This window comes from Pseudophryne corroboree, chromosome 6 (assembly GCF_028390025.1).
Source record: "Pseudophryne corroboree isolate aPseCor3 chromosome 6, aPseCor3.hap2, whole genome shotgun sequence".
Taxonomy (NCBI): domain Eukaryota; kingdom Metazoa; phylum Chordata; class Amphibia; order Anura; family Myobatrachidae; genus Pseudophryne; species Pseudophryne corroboree.
In genome coordinates, this window is record NC_086449.1 from 251503471 (window position 1) to 251523148 (window position 19678).

The 19678-nt window shown below is 45.0% G+C and overlaps 1 protein-coding gene across 1 annotated transcript in view; it reads right to left on the reverse strand.

Moving 5' to 3' along the window:
* The window catches only part of LOC134935163 (peptidyl-prolyl cis-trans isomerase FKBP8-like), a 158752-nt gene that overhangs the window by 86688 nt on the left and 52386 nt on the right, over positions 1-19678 (reverse strand). The window contains exons 5-7 of the mRNA XM_063930397.1: positions 15027-15244; positions 6928-7100; positions 3156-3233 (exon numbers count right to left, since the gene is read on the reverse strand). Coding sequence (XP_063786467.1) covers positions 3156-3233; positions 6928-7100; positions 15027-15244 — 469 coding nt within the window. The remainder of the gene's footprint in view (positions 1-3155; positions 3234-6927; positions 7101-15026; positions 15245-19678) is intronic.

A 19678-nucleotide genomic window follows, 5' to 3' on the forward strand; every position in this document is an offset into this window, starting at 1 on the left:
ACACTGTGGGACAATTGTGCCGTTAAATAGTACCTCTTAAAATCAGGAATGCCCAGGCCTACACCCTTAGACGGACGCTGTAGTGATTTCAGCCTGACCCAAGGGCGTTTGCCAGACCAAATAAAATGAGAAGTTCGAAATTGTAGAAATTTGAATACATAATGGGGTACATATATTGGTAAAGTTTGGAAAAGATATAGGAGCCGAGGAAGTACATTCATCATCACTGAGTTCACCCTGCCGATCCATTAAATAAATTGAGTAGACCAAAATTGAAGATCAACTTTAATTTGATCCAAGATGCGGGGGAAAATTGGCCTGATAAAGCTGGTGATGACTACGTGTCAGGAAGACGCCTAAGTACTTAATCTTTTGTTTGTGCCAGCTGAAAGGAAATGATGCTTCTAAAGTATGTATCACGGATGCTGGTATGTAAATGTCAAGCACTTCAGTCTTACTGGTATTAATTTTGTATCCTGAGTATGTGGAATAAAGATCAATTTCTGAGATCCCGACCGCAGGATCCTGGCAGCAGAATGCTGGCAAGGTTGGCGAGCGCAACGAAGCCCCTTGCGCCACAGGTTCTATTCCTGCTCTATGGGTGTCGTGGACACATACAAGTGGGAATAGTCCCTGCTAGTCAGCATGCCGACTACCAGGATTTCGAGTGAGTGGGATGCAGGGGTCGGCATTGTGACCAGCGGTCTCCTGACCTCCAGTCACATAACTACATCCCGTACCGAGTACATTTTGAGTTCTGTGTATGGGCAGGAAGTCGCAAATTAATTTACTATAAAAGAAATATGCTCACGCTCTGTTTTACCCATATTGCACATGGTATCAGCTGCGTGGAAGTATTAATGCTACATACGTATGTATAAGAAACAAAAACTTTTGTGATGGTGCTAACAATAATATCCTGCTGATCTGGGCACTCCTAATAAATACAAGCATTGGGATTCTCTTCATATTCTGCTCAAAACATTTAAGTTTGCAGCCCATCATCAAGGGACCCCAATTCTCTGCAAATCCCTAATCTAGCATATATGCCCAACACTCCATGCCTTGAAAACAGTTTGCTGCCACTCCCCATGACCTCCACAAAACGGCCCGTCATTCACTTTGAGAATAAATATTCTCTGCGACCACCGTGACGGCACACGTGCAGTGCGGCTTAGACACATGCACAGACAGCCAATAATTGCTGAAATGTGGAAAAATCAGGCCCAAGGAGTGGGAATCAATACTTCATAACATTCATAGATGATGTTACAAGGATGTTACACATTTACTTCCTGAAAGGCAAAAGTGAAGTTACACGCAAGATTGTAGCGTATAAGAGTCTAGTAGAGAATCAGACAGGCCCAGGGCCGGACTGCCCATCTGGCATTTCTGGCAAATGCCAGAAGGGACAATCCGGTCACACAGAGAGACAGGCTGGCCTTCCAACGCAGCCTCTGGCATGCTGCTTGGCTGCCCAGCACATGAAGACGGGCTGGCCTTCCAACGCAGCCTCCCAGTGCTCTGCTCGGCTGCCCAGCATACAGAGATATATAGACGGGCCTGAAGATAAAAATGGGGAATATGAAAGTAAGGATATAGCCATCTACCTCAAAAATAACAGCTTACAGCACCAATTTATTATTGTCTATACACCAGAGCAAACCAGGGTGAACAAAATTTCAAAGAGCACGAACCATGTTAAGTGATTCAGAACTGCACAAGAGATTCTGGGCAGAAGCAGTCCTAATAGCTATTTACCTCAAGGATAGAGCACATATAGTGGCAGATATAGACAATACACAATTGGAGGCATGGTCCAGGAAAAGGCCAATCAGTCATTTACTTGTATTTGGGTGCAGAGCATATGCTCATATCCCAAAAGAAAGAAGGCACAAGTTGGACCTCAACTCCATGTCATCTATAATGCTGGCAAGCTTATGGGACATTAACAACATAAGGCTTCTAAAGTCAAGACATGGGGAATCTAATAGGGTCAGAGAATCAGAAAGTGAGAGATTTTGTGAGAGTTCTCGTTTTTTTAAAGTGGCAATCATTTGCTCTCACAAAATCTCTCACTTTCTGATTCTCACATCCTATTACATAGTGTTTCACGAGACCATAGTGTTTCCAAAAAGAGGAGGTGTCATGGGCGTGTTTCAGCATTCAGCAGCAATCTCTTTTGAAGCAACGTAGCCACAGTGGGCACATTCTGAGACAGTTACAAGGGTCTGTGTGCCAGACAGCAGTTTCTTGAGGAGTTAATGTTGCAAATGATGGTGTGTTGATGGTGAGGTGACTGGATCCAAGTGGTGCACGAAAAGCAAGGGGGGTTTCTGAGTACCTAGTAACCTCCCGGATTAACCACAATTGGAGCACCGCCCCCTGTGGTTTAACTCCATTATGTGCAGTGTAATTTTGTCTCCACCCCCCCCCCATACACCTGTGAATCGTGCCATTATGCCATGAGGGGGCTGGATCTTATGATGTAATCTACCTGGCCCTGCCCCCAACAAGAGCTGTTGCATCTTTCCCCTGAAGGTAAGTGTGAGATATAGATAGATAGATAGATAGATAGATAGATAGATAGATAGATAGATAGATAGATAGATACCCAAATCCTGCATTTGCTCCTGGATCCAGCACCGCAGCTGAGCATTGCTCAGATATGCGACGTGTGCATTGTAGGGTTTCCTCAGTCCATTGCACAGAAGTACACAAGAAGAATGCACAAGCTGACGTTTGCATATTTTCGCACTTGCGAATCTGTGAGAAATCGCAGCTGCATGCGATCTGCGTACACCTCTGCATCGGGCTCATTATCTGATAGCAAGATTTGCCCTGCTTGCAGCTCAATGTAATACCCGTGTTGCAAAATTCAATTTAATATTTGCATTTGTGCACATAATCAGGTGCCTAATTTCCAGCAGTCAACATTTCCTGCTACAAGCAAGTCCGCACATCATCCCATGCAAGTATTTGCTCATATCACACTTGCAATCATCTAACAGTGCTAATTCATAGTTTTCATATGAATATTTAATTATTTTTTTTTGTTTTTCATTTGCCGTAATATTTGCCTATCCCAAAATTTGCCTATTCCAGACTATAATCATAAAGATCAAGTTGTACTTCTGTTCTATCCTGTGACTTACCTTTGTTGTGGGCTCCAATGTAAGAGCTTGTTTTAGGACAGACATGGCTTGTTCATACTCTCCTCTTTCTGATAGTACCTGATAGACAAACATAAGGGCATCTGAGACAGTTGTTCTAGAAAGCATCTATAGTTGTGTGCCCATGTGTCCTCCCAGCACAGTCATGTTATTTCACTTACGGTAACCTATATAATTACATTTCACATAAACAATTCAATTGCAATTGTAAAATAAATGGGTAGCAAACCTAGCAGAACAGTTGCATCCTCGAAATGGGTCTTGTTGGCGCTATCTAGCACATTCAGGGCTGTCTCTAAGGCTGTGTGAGAGGGGCAAAGCTGACGATGGGAACAGGATATTGAATAATTTAGGCTAATTTGGTTTTATTTGAGGACTAGGCGGCATCAGTTTATGTTTTTGCCGCAGGCACCAATATATCTAGTTAAGGCTCTGAGTACATTATTTGAGCTCCCCTAGAAAGGAGAAATACAGGACCTACACAATAACGTTCAACAGTCTCAACAAACTAGCCAATAGAGAATAGCTCCACAGAGTTCAATCAAGGCTATAACGAGACAGCTATAAATTCAGCAACATAACCTACTGTGGGGCTAACAGCATCCAAATGCTGATCTTGGATAAAGATCAGGAACTGTTCCAGTTACTTTCAACAACAACAAAAAATAAATACAGTATAATAAGGAAACACGCAATATTTGATGGATTTTGCTAATTGGAAATGGCACTTGCAAATTCTATATCAATAAATTCTAACAACATTAACAGAAAAAAAGTTTCCTGGTCACAGTGGCCGGTTCAATACTCCTTTCGGAAAGCCAGCAATAACCTGGGTTGCTGTCTGAAAGGGTCGGGTTGAAATAATCCGGGTTGAGCAACTCTATATTTCAACTTGGATAGCAACCAGGGTTGAACATGTGTCCAACCCGGGTCGCTGTGCAGTGTGAACGGGTAAGCCAGGTCGATGCGACCCAGAACCTATTCACTGTATAGGAACAGGCAGCGTTTGGAGATCGTCTGATCTCAAATCGCTGCCTCCGGCATGCATCCTCTGTAATGTCACCAAGATGGCAACCATTAGTCTGAAATGGGTCTCACGCAGGTCGCGCCCGGAAAGGAGCTATGTACAGGTCCCGGGTGCGACCCGCTAATGCAGTATGAAAGGGGTATAATGCTGGAATAGCTTCCATCAGCTTTGTGGGAATTTTCTTCAGAGACTTGTATCTGCCTTTAGGCCTGTTGAGGTGCAAGCAGAGATCTGCCTACTATAATTGTGCTTATAAATGCAGCTTGTGCTGCTGGCCGTAGCTTGTGTGTAATTGAACTGGCCCCATGTGTCTTAAAATTATAACTTAACTGTGATAAAATTATGTGTTTCAAATGGCTCTTTTTTCTCTTTCTAACAAATGTCATGAAACTTTTTCAGCAATATTCTGCCATGTGAGAGTCCCTCAGATTGGTAAAGTATCTCAAAAGTGGACAAATTGTTTCACTCTTCTCTGGAATTCTGCTAGGTCCTAAAATGAGGAGCATCACCTCAGACTTGTGTAAATAAAAACTATTTTCCAAACTAGTTTGAGGAAAGTAATACCTACTTCACATTTAGGGGCATAATTATGAAAGCTATATTGCAGGAAATCCCCACAAAATCTATCCACTATATGTATGTATAACAAGGAGAGATGTATGTATCATGGAAAGACTCCAGCGAATATCTCTGATATATGCCGCGGTCATTCCATTTCCAACCGCAAAAGCAGCCCCTACAGGTTTTTATGGGCAATGCTGTGCAAGTCAGAAGCCTGTAGGTTAATTTTTCACAAAGTTTCCTGGAGAGGGATCCTTCTGGATCCCTCTCCGTTGGTTCCACTAATGCATGTACACCAATGCTGAACCCAGATAACTATCACTTTGCTTCTAGGTATTCGCCGGGACAGAGCTTTTTCCTGAAGCTTTGCCCTGGTGCCCCAACTTTGTTAAATACAAATGGTAATTTTAATGGCCGCAATGCGAGTTGGGGCAAAAAATGTCATAGCACAGGTGCATTTTATATGCGGTTGTTGAGAAATATGCCCCATATAATAATGTAAAGTATCCTGGCCAGCTATTGTCCTGCGGTTAAGTAAATAAGAAGTTCTCATCCCTCACTTTTGGTCTGATTCTGAGTCGCATGGCTGATGTACTATGTCTGTGCATGTGTCCAAGTCTCACTGTGTCTCATGGTCCCTGATTGTTAGTGCTCTAAGACGCAGAACAGAATCAGATGCACAGTCTCTGGAATTCAATGGACGTTCCTGTGAGGTAACAAGGGTGTGTCTAAGCATACATGGGCGTGTCAGTATAAGCGACTGCATCCAAAGGCAATCAACCGCTTGCATACTGTAGGAGGTGGTGGTCTGACTGAGAATCTACACCTGCCATAGAACTGGGAAGGACTGTTACTGTTTCAGTAGTGCATCTGTTGGTATGTCGAAAGATGCAACGAGACGGAACTGCACTGCCAAAAGACACTGCAAGTAAACTAGCCTTGACATGAGCACAAGACATAGGGGGTAAATCTGAGTTGATCGCAGCAGCAAGTTTGTTAGCAATTGGGCAAAACCATGTGCACTGCAGGGTGGGGGGGGGGGGCAGATATAACATGTGCAGAGAGAGTTAGATTTGGGTGGGTTATATTGTTTCTGTGCAGGGTAAATACTGGCTGCTTTATTTTTACACTGCAATTTAGATTGCAGATTGAACACACCCCACCCAAATCTAACTCTCTCTGCACATGTTATATCTGCCCCCCCCCCCTTGCAGTGCACATGGTTTTGCCTAATTGCTAACAAACTTGCTGCTGCGATCAACTCAGAATTAGGCCCATAGACCTTTGTTGGTTTACGCTCAGTAATAACTATGAGCCTGTTTCAGAGGTGCACATAGTACCGATGTTGGCACAGTTTAGCGATTTTTTTATACTGCACATGCGCAAAATGTCTAGTAAATCCTTACTGCGCACGCGCGAACCATATGCATTTGCATATGACATCGCTATTACTTGAGATGGCTTCTGCAATCCATAGGCAGTGCAGGTTGGAGGCTGGGAAGGGACCTAAAGTCTTTGCAAAAAGAGAAGGTGTCATGGGCGTGTTTCAGAATGCGTCTGCTATCTCTTTTGTCGCCAAAGTGTCCAGATCTTAAGAAAATGACGAGAGACTCTGCACCAGGCAGTGGCTGCTCAAGGAGTGGCTGTGTGACTGATGCAGGAGAGATCGGACACACCAGCACACTTGAGCATTGCTGAGATATTCAAAGTGGGCGTCACAGGGCTTGTGAAGTCTGTCACATGATAAGGCACAAGGAGGCTGTTTAAACTTCCATTTGCATATTTTTGCATAAACTATGAGAAACCGCAGCCGAGCATGAACTGTGTGCACCTCTGAAACAGGCTATGTGTATATATATATATATATATATATATATATATATATATACAGTATACTGTATATATTTTATTTTTATCTGTCAATCACTCTGGCAAGCATGGTCAATTCAACCCAAGCTGTAACAGTCATCTGTGCTAATATTTTATTTTAAACCTCATTATAATGATAGGGTGGGTGATTGCTATGTGCTTTTAGAAAAGTCCGGTTAAAATGTTTTTTTCCTTTTGCTCTAGTTGACCTAGAGCAACTCATTATTAAAAGTGGAAAAGCAACATCACAATGTACTGTTTATTTTAGTCATATGTAAAAAGTTAAGGTGACATTACCCTGCCTTTCCTATAAAGTGCCTTTGCATTGTGTTGATCCATCTCTAGGACTGCATTGCAGGAATTAATGACGTCATCAAAGTGATAAAGCTTCAGTTGGGTGGCTGCCAGGTTATTCAGACATTTGATTCGATGCTCGCGAATCTCCTCTTCTTCCTCTGAGCTCAGCGGTTCTGAGTAATACAGATAATGGTGAGTCATTAGCTAGATGATGAGTGTATATACATCCCGCTGCATAACCAGACATAATGTTCCATATTGGAATACCAGCACACAAACCAATGTACACAGTATATCTCCAGGGCATGAAGGACTTTTAAACGTCATGATTAGGTTACCTACGCCTGACGTGCATTTTGTGCTTTGAAAATCTTTTCTAATGCAATTACAAATATGTGACCAGCCATCCTGAACCCTGTGACGCAGAAAGAATGTTTTATATGTGGGGTACATGCTGTCCTTAAGGAGACAAGTCATAATAAACATAAATGTTCTAGAACATCACAAATACCTAATTATAAATTCTTCTCACAGGAGTACAGTTATGTTCACATTTCCTTCCGTGCTTAAGGGACCCACAGTCAGCGGCACCGAGGGGGGGGGAGAGGGTACTAATTACCTGGGCCCAGGTCTGATGGTGGGGCCCAGATCCCAACCCCCCCCCCTCCCCCTCCCTTACGTGGCAGCAGCATCTGCAGCTCTTCTCCTCAGCCCAGTACATGCTGCTGTGTGCTTGGCTATGGAGGCGCTTAAAGTACTATTTTACCTGTATTTTTTTCGAAGGGTGCATGGCCACACCTCCTGTAGTTAGGCCCCGACCCATGAAAAGTATCTGGGCCCAGCCAGACTCTCCACTGCCCTGCCGGCAGTAATTATTATACGCTGCAAAGAGGCACTGTAATAATTTCTCATTACAGATTTATATGGGCCTATTTATCAAGATTCTCTCTTGCCAGGACAGCGGGCCTGGTTCAGAGGTGAACGCAGTGTTTGCGCAGTAAAATTGTTACTGGACAAGCACAAAAACTTGAGACCGCTGTTGCTGGCGGTAGAGCGAATACACAGATCCATAGCCACAGAGGCCACGTTTAGATGAATTTCAGAAGGAAACGCAGAGCAGACCATATGCTGTTGCAAGTATTGATGGTATGTGCGATGGTTAGATCCACCGACACACTTGCACTGTCCATGGAGACTTACAGTAGGTGTCTCAGCGCTTTTCCACTCTGTCGCACAAGGGGAAGGCTACCATTAGCATTTGCTTATTATTGTTGCCTCTTTTCCAACAGCAGCTGCTATTGTGGACACAGTAACACCCACCTCTGAATCAGGCCCAGTGACCAGAGCCGGCCCTAGCCAATTTGATGCCCTAGGCAAAATTTTGTCTGGTGCCCCCTAGCTCCGCCGCTAGTTCTGCATCTGTACCTGCAACGCTCAGGTAGTGGGGCCCACCGGGGGGTTACCCTGTGGGCCAGTTCAACTCTGCACAATGCCACACAGTAATGACCATAATACATATAATTCCACATAGTAAAGGAACCTTACACATATGCCCCACATTAGTAATGCCCATAATACACATAATGCCACACAGTAATGCACCTTACACATATGCCCCACATTACTAATGCCCATAATACACATAATGCCACACAGTAATGCACCTTACACATATGCCCCACATTAGTAATGCCCATAATACACATATACTGCCACAGATACTGCCACACTTGCTGGTTATACAAAAAGATCTGTATCAAACATGTAGAAACTGTCCATTCTCTTCACTATTCAGGGTGTTTGCTGGTGTCTGTTACTCCCGTTAACTGCATGCACTTTACTTTATACTGTGGGAGCTAAATGCTCTGCCCTCCAGTCTGATGTGTCCAAAAGTCACGCTGCACTGATGTTTCATATAGAAATAGCGCAACGCAACTTACTGACCATGTTACAGTGCTAGATGGCAGGGGAATTTTACGGTATGGACTGACTAGGAAATAAAGTGTGGGGAGAACACTGCCCATGTTATGTCCCTGCAGACACCTGGGGTTTGCACAGGGATAAGGGACACACACAGGATGGCAGGGTCCCCCTCCCCCATGTGCACAAGCAGTATAGGTGATGTCAGGTTTCTGTGAAGCAGTCTTCCAAAATACACATGTGTTATCATAAGAAGCCATCCAGTACTAACCTTATATAGTCAGTAAAAATGTCACAGGTCCAGGAATTGCATTTACTGGGCTTCTGCTGTCTGTCTGAGGTCTCACAAGTCAGGGGCATTCAAGCATGTCAGAGGAAGTTTAAGGCACAGTGTGCATTTTTTTGACAAATGTAAACAGCAGTGTATACAAGTACTGATTGAATACATTTGGAAAGTAACAGTTAGTTTGCGGACTGTCCCTCTCAGCATGAGATACTGCAGGGACATGCTTGGATGCCCCTAGACATGCTTGAATGCCCTAGGCAAATGCCTAGCCTGCCTATAGCTAAGGCCGGCTCTGCCAGTGACTCTGATATCAGCCTGTTGCTGATAAGAGGATAGCAAAGTGAAGAGGACGGGTGGTAGTGTAGCGGGAGATAAGTACAGAGATGTAAATTGGAGAGGAGTGGGTGAGGTCTTTGTGAGTGTGAGAAGCTTGAAATGGATTCTAAAAGGGAAGGGAAGCCAGTGAAGGGCTTGTAGGAGAGGAGAGATGGATGTAGTGCGTTTGGTGAGGAAGATGAGCCGGGCTGCAGCATTGAGGATAGATTGGAATGGAGAGACGCATTTGTCACGGATGTTTCATAGGAGGATACTATAGTAGTCCAGTCTGGAGATGACCAGTGACTGGATAAAGGTTTTAGTAGCATCCTGGGTGAGAAAGGGTCTGATCCTGGAAATATTTTTGAGATGAAAATGGCAGGTTTGTGAGAGGTGCTGAATGTGTGGTTTGAAGGAGAGGCAATAGTCAAGGATTACTCCAAGACAGCGCACTTGGGTACTAGAGAGGATAGTAATGCCAGTAGCATAAAGGGCCGGATTAAGACTGGTGGGGGCCTAGGGCACCAGAGTTTGTGGGAGCCAACACCACCAAAATTGCTGGCAATGCCCCCCCCCCCCCACACGCGTGCAAAACCCGTGCCACACACATCTGCGCCACACACACACCATTTTCTGACAGAAGCTGGGGCTTCGACTCACCTATTTCCTGGCTTTGGAACATGTGTTGGATACCGGTTCCAGTTTAGTACACCCTTTCACATGGGTGGTCTTCTGCATGCCGACTGACGGGATCCCGGCGCACAGTATACCTGCGCGGTGATCCCGACAGCTGGCATACCGACACTTATTCTCCCTCGTGGGGGTCCACAACCCCCCTGGAGGGAGAATAAAATAGTGTAGCGCGCGAAGCGCGCCACCGTGCCCGTAGCGTGGCGAGCGCAGCGAGCCCGCAAGGGGCTCATTTGCGCTAGCCACACTGTCGGTAAGCTGGCGGTCGGGCTCCCGGCGCCGGTATGCTGGTCGCTGGGAGCCCGACCGCCGGCATATCGTAGTGAACCCCTTTCACACAACAGATGAAATTTCCAGGGGAAGAAATTTGGACCCTGGAATTTGCCTGGGCAAGCTGGGTCCTTTCACACAGAGAAAGGACCCAGGTTGAGCCGCCTGGACCTGGCAAATTATTGGGTTAAAATCTCTGTATTATTAGCCTTCTTTTCTCTGTCAGCATTAGTTACACTCTTTATCTATTTAGTGTGTTTATGGTCATATATTTACTGTGTAACACTGCCACTGTACAATTCATTGGCTATTTTACTGCCTCATAATGATATATTTCTTATGGCTAGACCTCTCTCTCTCCTCCCATATCCTGTTCTCATAATACACACATTCCACAAATCTAACCCTATCCCCATCTTATCCCCAACTTCTCTCCACATCCCAACCACACTTCAATGCTCCTGCAATCCTTCTAACCTCATCCACATTTATCCTCTTCCATCCCCCCCCCTTCTCATGAGCTCTCTAGAATGCAAAGTTAGTCTGCAAAAAAGTGAGCCACACACATTGTCACTTCATCTCTAACTGAAACTCATCCTATCCTATGAGAGCATCTCCTTCTACCACACCCCCAGACACAAAGGCACTCATGGTGATGCTGGGGCCCTCCTATCCCCCAAATTCACCTTTCCTGTTATCTCTCTCATTTTTCTCCTATGAGGTCCACCACTTCCAATCTATTCACCTTGCCATCATTTATGCTCCCCCTGGTCTGGTTGCCCTTCTTAATAACTTCTCCAACTGGTTTCTGTTTTATGTCTCCTCTGATCACTCCTCCTTCATCTTAGAAGCCTTATATATCCTGATCAATAATCTCTCCAATTCTGCTGCCTTAAAACTTCACTCCCTCTCTTTCTTGTTTGGCCTCTCCCGGAGGACATAATATAATTTATATTATTTTTAGAACATAATACTACAGGTTGAGTATCCCTTATCCAAAATGCTTGGGACCAGAGGTATTTTGGATATGGGATATTTCCGTATTTTGGAATAATTGCATACCATAATGAGATATCATGGCAATGGGACCTAAATCTAAGCACAGAATGCATTTATGTTTCATATACACCTTATACACACAGCCTGAAGGTCATTTTAGCCAATATTTTTTATAACTTTGTGCATTAAACAAATTGTGTCTACATTCACACAATTCATTTATGTTTCATATACACCTTATATACAAAGTCTGAAGGTCATTTAATACAATATTTTTAATAACTGTGTGTATTAAACAAAGTTTGTGTACATTGAGCCATCAAAAAACAAAAGTTTCACTATCTCACTCTCACTCAAAAAAGTCCGTATTTCGGAATATTCCGTATTTCGGATATTTGGATATGGAATACTCAACCTGTATTAGAATTTTCAAATAAGCTAGTTACAAACTTACAAAAATACAAATACAAAAAAACAACTTGGAAGGTAAATAAAGAAAAGAGATATAGAAACAATATATATTGTGTATATAAAAACAAGAAAAAAGGGGGGGATGGGGTTGATATATTAGAATAGGCCTGGCCAACCTGTGGCTCTCCAGCTGTTGTGAAACTACAAATCTCAGCATGCCCTGCCACAGTTTTGTTATTAGGGAATGGTAAAACTGTGGCAGGGCATGCTGGGACGTGTAGTTCCACAACAGCTGGAGAGCCACAGGTTGGCCAGGCCTGTATTAGAAAGAACAAGCATAAGTAAACAAAGGGGGAGGTGGTGGTGGGAAATCACCACTGTTGCACCATTGCAGGTTAAGTGGGAGCAATCTGTGGTAGTCTAGGAATAAGTCAAGGGAGATTCAGCCTCAAAGTTATTCGTCCAAAGATCCAAGCTTTATTAAAGTTATCTGGACTATTATGTAAAATGGCTAGAATATGCTCCATTCGATAAGTAGCTTATATGGTGCTGATAAGGGATACTGTGAGGGGTATCTGGACAGGTCAATGCAATCTGACATTTAGCTGTATTAAGTATATGTCGGATGAGCTTTTGGGTATGTCTGGAAAGTCCAGGGACGTGCGGTGAGCTAAATGGCTCAGGAGGCACTGGCTAACCCCAGAGCCAGATTTACATGCAATTTATGAGTTAAAGCGTACATCTGGGCATTATACACAGGTGCAGCATTATTAACTCCTGGAAATCTGGTGAGTTTTGATTAGAGATGTGTGGAAAGGATACACTGGTGAGGCACTGCCTCACCTGCCATAGACTTTTTACTCCAGAGTTTGGGCTATAAAAATTATTAGATAATGCAAAGAAGATATTTAAAACAAATTATCATTTTTTTCATATATTTTATTCAGTCAAAACTCTGGTTTAAACGTTAGTATGACAGGAAAGGCTCTGCCTCACCTGCCTCACCCCACCGCACGTCACTTCCAGCACAGATTAGGGCTATTAGGGAGGATGGAGTGAAGGCATGTTGGAATTTAGTACCATCTAAAATAAAATTTAAAAGTGTTCTCTTTAATTTTGACTGAAATTGAAGACATGGATAGATTTGCTCTGATTTTGGGCCACTCCTCAGAATTCAGAACCTACCCAATGTTTCTTTCCCAGTCCAATTCTTGACAGTACATCATGGGCTGATTATGCAACAGTAGTAGCTGGTAAATAGATGATACGAAGCCTTTAGAAGGAAATTCCCATCTACAAATCGCAGATAGTTGCGGTAATGGGAGGGATTTGTATAAGGAATAGAAAAAGGGCCTAATATGCAAATATTGAAAACTTTGCAAAGGTATATGAACAGATAATGTTTGCCAAAGACAAAAGTCTAGGAAGAATAAACATCTATGTGGCCAAACCAGGAGATAAGATATATTTTATAGGTTTGAGAGACCTATTTTAATAAATTCTATTAATCTGAGAAAAACACTACTGTAGGTGCAGAAGGATATTAATACATTAGAGCAGAGCCGTAACTAGGTATGTGCGCTGTGTGCCTCGCACACAGCGCAGGATGACCTAGGGCACAACCAGCCGCCACCACAATCTATATTAGACAGGCGACGGTCAGCTCTGCCTCCCCCCGCCCCAAGCCGGAGCTTAAGACTGGCAACGCTGCGCACAGTGAGTGACGGGAGGAAGTACGAACTAGTGATGAGCGGGTTCGGTTTTACTCGGTTTTACTCGGTTTTACTCGGTTCTCAAAACGGCATCTTATTGGCTCACGGATGTCACGTGTTTTGGATAGCCAATAAGATGCCGTTTTGAGAACCGAGTAAAACCGAGTAAAACCGAACCTCGCTCATCACTAGTACGAACGGGATCTCCGGAGCGAAGTGTCTCTGGTGATGCTGCTGCAGTGCGGCCGTGGCGGTGAGGGGGAGAACCATATAGCAGCGCCGGGATGGGGAGGAGACAGGTGGGCGTGGCAGTGAGGTGGAGATCCGAATAGCAGCGCTGGAACGGGGAGGGTGCACGGTGAGGGGGAGAACCATAATAGCAGCACTGGGACGGGGAGGGGGAGAACCATAATAGCAGCGCTGGGAGGGGGAGAACCATAATAGCAGCGCTGGGAGGGGGATAACCATAGCAGCTATTATTTATCAGCACACACATTCCAATGTTCCTGTATTCTCCTCAGTTTATGAATAAGGCACCACAAGTGATCCGGTCAATTGAATACACATAGACAGATAGACACATATATATTTGTGTGGCCAGCACTTTTTTAAATAAGCTGTTTAGCCCGGCGTGTTTATCCCGGCGCACACCTTTTAACAGCAATCGCTGGAATATATACATATGCCAGAGGGGACACACACACACACACACACACGTGACGCCTGCGGGGTCAGTCGGGAGCCGGAACACTGAGCAGGGCCGTCTTTTCGTATGGGCTCAATGGGCTCTTGCCCAAGGGCCCCAGGAGTAAAAGGGCCCTAGGCTGATAGCTGAGGGTCCACTCTTTCCAGGGGTACCAGATTTTTAAAAATCGGCCCTGGGGAACCGGAGATATCTGACTTCAAAGCAGTGGTCCCCATCCTAGACTGTTAATTGCTCTTCCCAACCAGATATCTCGAGTTCTGTCTGACTTGGAGTTTTTCTGAGGGTATACTCCAAAAGCTGAGACTCTCCCCTTTCAGTGGACACTGGCAGCTTGTCTCTACTATGCACTCTGAACTGCTGGCATGCCCCATCTGTCACCTGTGAATAGACGCACAGTGTCTATTCACCGCTGCTCGTGACAGTTGGGAGGAGGTATGTTATTGGAACAGTTAAAGATGCATTTGTGTATAAAAACATAGCTCCGTCAGCCACAATTCCTACAATACTGTGAGCTGTACCCACCCTCTCCTTTTGTCCCCTTCTGACACCTCATCTTTCTGAGCCAAAAAAAAGTCCATTAACATGCATGGTGTTTTAATTGCTGACCCAGGTTGAGTTAAAAGGAGCCAACCCTGCAATAACCCGGGTTGAAAGTGTAGTTGAAAGTGTAGTGTGAAAGGGTCTTACCCATGTCCGACCAGCACCTTTAAGTGATTTTCGTATAAATGTTGTGTGCAGTAGCAATAACTTGTTACTGTATAGTATATTGTGTGGTTTAAGTTCCTCTTACCTGCAATGCTCGGGGTCAGGATGCTCAGTGCTTGGCTATAAGAGTGCATGGCACTTCGATATTCTTCACGTTCAAAGTGAAAATTTCCACATTCCCGTTTCTGGTTCCCAAGGCTAATACGGTCAGCAGTGGTGAGAGCGCCAAGGCTGGGCTTATCTCTGACTCTGATTAAAGTCACTTTATACATTAGAGAGGCATCAGATGGGATGTCTGGGTCCCTGTCATCAGAAGCAGAACAATAAACACTTACAAGTGTACATGAATATAAGTCAATATTAATCTGTCTTGTAAAACAACCCTTGCTCTCTAGTTTATGAGGTGTGCCATTATCTACTGTGAAACAATACATCCCTTCCACAGAAAAGGCAGAGCAGAGTGTCCCTGCCTATCATACAGGACGTTGCAGTTGAGTGTTTTCACATTTGCAACCTTACAAGTATTGAAGTCATATCTTAAAATATAACAGATGCATAAAACTATCAGGTCAGAATATTGTTGCTCATGGATAGTGATTAAAGAATCACAAACATTTAGGGGCTAATTCTAACTGGTAGTAATGGAAGCCTGATTTATTACCTTATGATAAGTTAAAATAGTTTCTGTAGGCTTAATATGAGGATCTGTGTGGCTTTAAGTAAGAAATCACCCCACCAATGTTTTACATCCACAGCCGCAACCATCATCATTATTAATATTGGCAGTTGCACCAGCTCACGCTAGGTGCAAGAGATCCATCAGATCAGAAGCATCAATGCACACAGGGCCGGCGCCACCATTAGGCAGCTTTAGGCAGCTGCCTATGGGCGGCAGCACTTGAAAGGCGGCGCTGAGTGCAGCAAAAAAAAAAAAAAAAAAAAAGGAAGTGACTGCTCTGCGCTCGCGGCTCGCCATTTGGGATGTCAGGCAACCGCTTCCGCTACCCCCTAACCCGGTGTCAGAAAAACTATTCCCACATCCGCCTCTTGTGTCACTCACTTCCCCCCCACCGTCCCGACCTGATGACCATCAGATGATCTGCTCCCGGCGCCGGGTCCACAAACCAGCTAAGGAGGCAACAAATCTGCTGGAGCCCGTGGAGGAGGCGGAGGGCGGGACTTTCACCCGACGAGGAGAGGGATTGTCTTTAACTGGCAGTACGGGGAAAGTCGTGGTTGTCTTTACCGGGAGCTCGGGCTGTCCCCCGCCCCGCCTCCCGCCTCCGCACACCTCGCAACTCATCCATATCCTGCAGAGAGGTGAGTAGCAGCGCGGGGACGTGCAGGCGCCGCGCCATACATTGTTTCCTGCCAGCGTCCAGCATCTGCACTCCCTGCCCTACACCTGTGTGAACCGTGCAGCCGACATTGAGCCACATCCTCCTACATCATGACCGCCGTGTGAGACGCTTAGGTTAGGTGTAGGTTGTGGGGGGAGGGTTAGGGTTAGGCACACCTGGGGAGGGTTAGGCTGGGGGGGAAGGAGGGCTATGTTTACGCTGCAGGAAGGGGGTGGTTAGTGTTAGGTACCAACGGGGAGGGTTAGGATTAAGCTGGGGGAAAGGTGTGTTAGGGTTTGGGGGGGGTGGGGGTTAGGGATCAGGGTTAGCTTGCTTAATTAGTAAGTGTCAGGATTTTACAATCAGCCTGGCACTGTTTTGGATGTTGATTGGCCCCGGTGCCCTGAGTGTGCGGAGGATAGTATATAGGATGTGACAAAGGGGTTAGGCACCCCGAAACGTTGGACTATGTGATGTCAATTTTTTTAACCGTACTTTGCTCTTTTTAAACGACTCCGAGTGCCGCAGTATCAATTCTATATACTATCCTCCGCACTGAGGGCACCGGGGCCAATCCAAAACGGAGTGCCAGGCTGATTGTAAAATCCTGACACTTACTAATTAAGTAAGCTAACCCTGATCCCTAACCCCCACCCCCACCCCAAACCCTAACACGCCCTTCCTGCAGCCTGACCCTAATTGTCCCCCCTCCACAGAATTTAGAAAGCATATAAACGTGTATTCAAAGCATTCAAATAACAGGTGCAGACATAGTTACAGATATATATATATATATATATATATATATATATATATATATATATATATATATTACAGTGCCTGAAGTGGACCGGTATACAACGGTATGGTATACCGGCACTTCTTTGAGCACTGTCCCCCGATGGTCTGCCACCGCATCAAGCTGACATCAGCGCTACTATTTAAAATCTGCCGCAGACCGGCAGCCAATCAGTAGCAGCAGCTCCTGATTGGCACCTGTCCCTGAGCCCTGACAAGTGCGGCTGCAAGGTTCGGCTCCCACATGCAGCATGATTACGCCAAGGCTCCGACTCCTGCCCCCCTGACAGCTCCGCTGCCCAGCTCTGGCTTTCTCCTGATAACAACTCGGGTGGCCGGCTCCCGCTCCACAGCACAGAGGCCCGGCTCCAGCTCCCGTATGCTGATACCCCCAGCTACCCGGCAACTGGTGAGCAGAGGGAAACTGATGGAGGAGAGTGTCATGGTGGGATTTGTGTGTAAATATGGCTGTGTGTGTAAATATATATATGCATGTGTGTGTAGATATGTGGCTATGTGTGTGGCATAATGTGAATTTCGGCTCATTCCATGTGGCATAATGTGAATTTCAGCTTATTCCGTGTGCTCTAATGTGAATTTTGGCTCATACCGTGTGCTCTAATGTTAATTTTGGCTCATACCATGTGCTATAATGTGATTTTCGGCTCATGCTGTGTGGTATCATGTGAATTTTGGCTCATACCGTGTGCTATAGTGTGAATTTCGGCTCATACCATGTGCTATAGTGTGATTTTCGGCTCATACTGTGTGCTATAATGTGAATTTCGGCTCATACCGTGTGCTATGTGAATTTCGCCTCATTCCATGTGGTATAACGTGAATTTCGGCTCATTCTGTGTGCTATAACGTGAATTTCGGCTCATACCGTGTGCTATAATGTCAATTTCGGCTCATACCATGTGCTAATGTGAATTTCGCCTCATACCGTGTGCTATAATGTGATTTTTGGCTCAAACTGTGTGGTATAATGTGAAAGGGGCACCAGTACTAGAAAGTATAAGGGGTCCTACTGTTGTGGTGCAAAATGTGTATAAGGGGTGGTAAACTACACTGATGGCATGCCCCCTATGGAGTGGCCACGCACCCTTTTTCGGAGCAGCGCGCACATAATTACAACCTTAAAATTTCCACTTCGACGACTGTGTGTGTGTATATATATATATATATATATATATATATATATATAGAACATGGAAGCAGCCCGGCACTCCGTTGTCCCCGGCGGGATATTGCTCCGGTGCCCTCCTGGGGGTATGGCAACCCCAATATGTACAACAAGGAAGAAGCGGCGGCACTCAGAGACTTTCACTTTCAGAGGTAATAAAGCAAAGGGTGCATTTATTGGTCAACGTTTCGGGGGACGGACCCCCTTCTTCAGGACACTGCAAACTGTGGACACTGTTTGCAGTGTCCTGAAGAAGGGGGTCCGTCCCCCGAAACGTTGACCAATAAATGCACCCTTTGCTTTATTACCTCTGAAAGTGAAAGTCTCTGAGTGCCGCCGCTTCTTCCTTGTTGTATATATATATATATATATATATATATATATATATACACATACACACGTTTTAAATGTATCCATGCTTGGCCACAGGTGACTTAATTAGCACCCTAGTCAATTTGATTTACCCATCTGTGCTGAGCCATGGATATACCTAAAACCTGGACCGTTGGGGTTCCTTGAAGACCGCGTTTGGGAACCTGTGCCTTAACCCAAACTGCTAAAACAACCCTAATATCCTATCCCTAAATTTTACCTGAGGGCTCTGTATTTTGGCAGGGGGGGGGGGGGGGGCCGTTGACTATTTGCCTAGGGTGCTGAGAAACCTTGCACCGGCCCTGAATGCACATACTCTAGCTACACTCCCACAAGACAGAACAGTTCTGTGTGATCACATTGTTACCACCCAGTTGCGGCAGAGATGCATCAGAAACAGTCTTTCCTTCCCTGTATGCACAAAGCAGTATAGCACGGAACTGTAGTTACACTCCCACCATGACACTCCCAGAAGACAGAACAGTTCCTTGCAATCACATTGGTACACATAAATGTGTGAATTCACGTCTGTGCATGCGCTCTATGCTAAAACTCGCTATTTGTAAAGAGATCCATCTGACTTGGAATTAGCCCTGTAAAACATAAGCATCGGGTTTACGTACATCTATGAATCTAGGTCCGAAGCACGCTATTTTTATGCGCAGGGGAAACTATTTTGAGATTTGTAAATTACTGTAATTTTGTGGCAGTGGGGGAGATGTACCACATCACTGGATGTATGATGTCCTCAATGTGTGTTCTACGATAGTGCCCTGTCATTATCGGCACTGCTATCTACAAGATAGCATGCAGATCTGCCTGCAGATGTATGAACAGTCAGTGTCACTAATGGCTCCGGCAACTGCAGCTATCGATTTAAAAAAAAATTTTCTTATTTTAGTAACTGCTGGTGCTGCTGGGAACAAACAAACCGGCGCATGCACACATAAAAGAATCGCAGGTGCCGCTGGGTAAAAAGAAAAAGCCACCACATGTGCTCTCAAAGCACAAACGCCGGAACGGACATCATGAAAGTTGGAA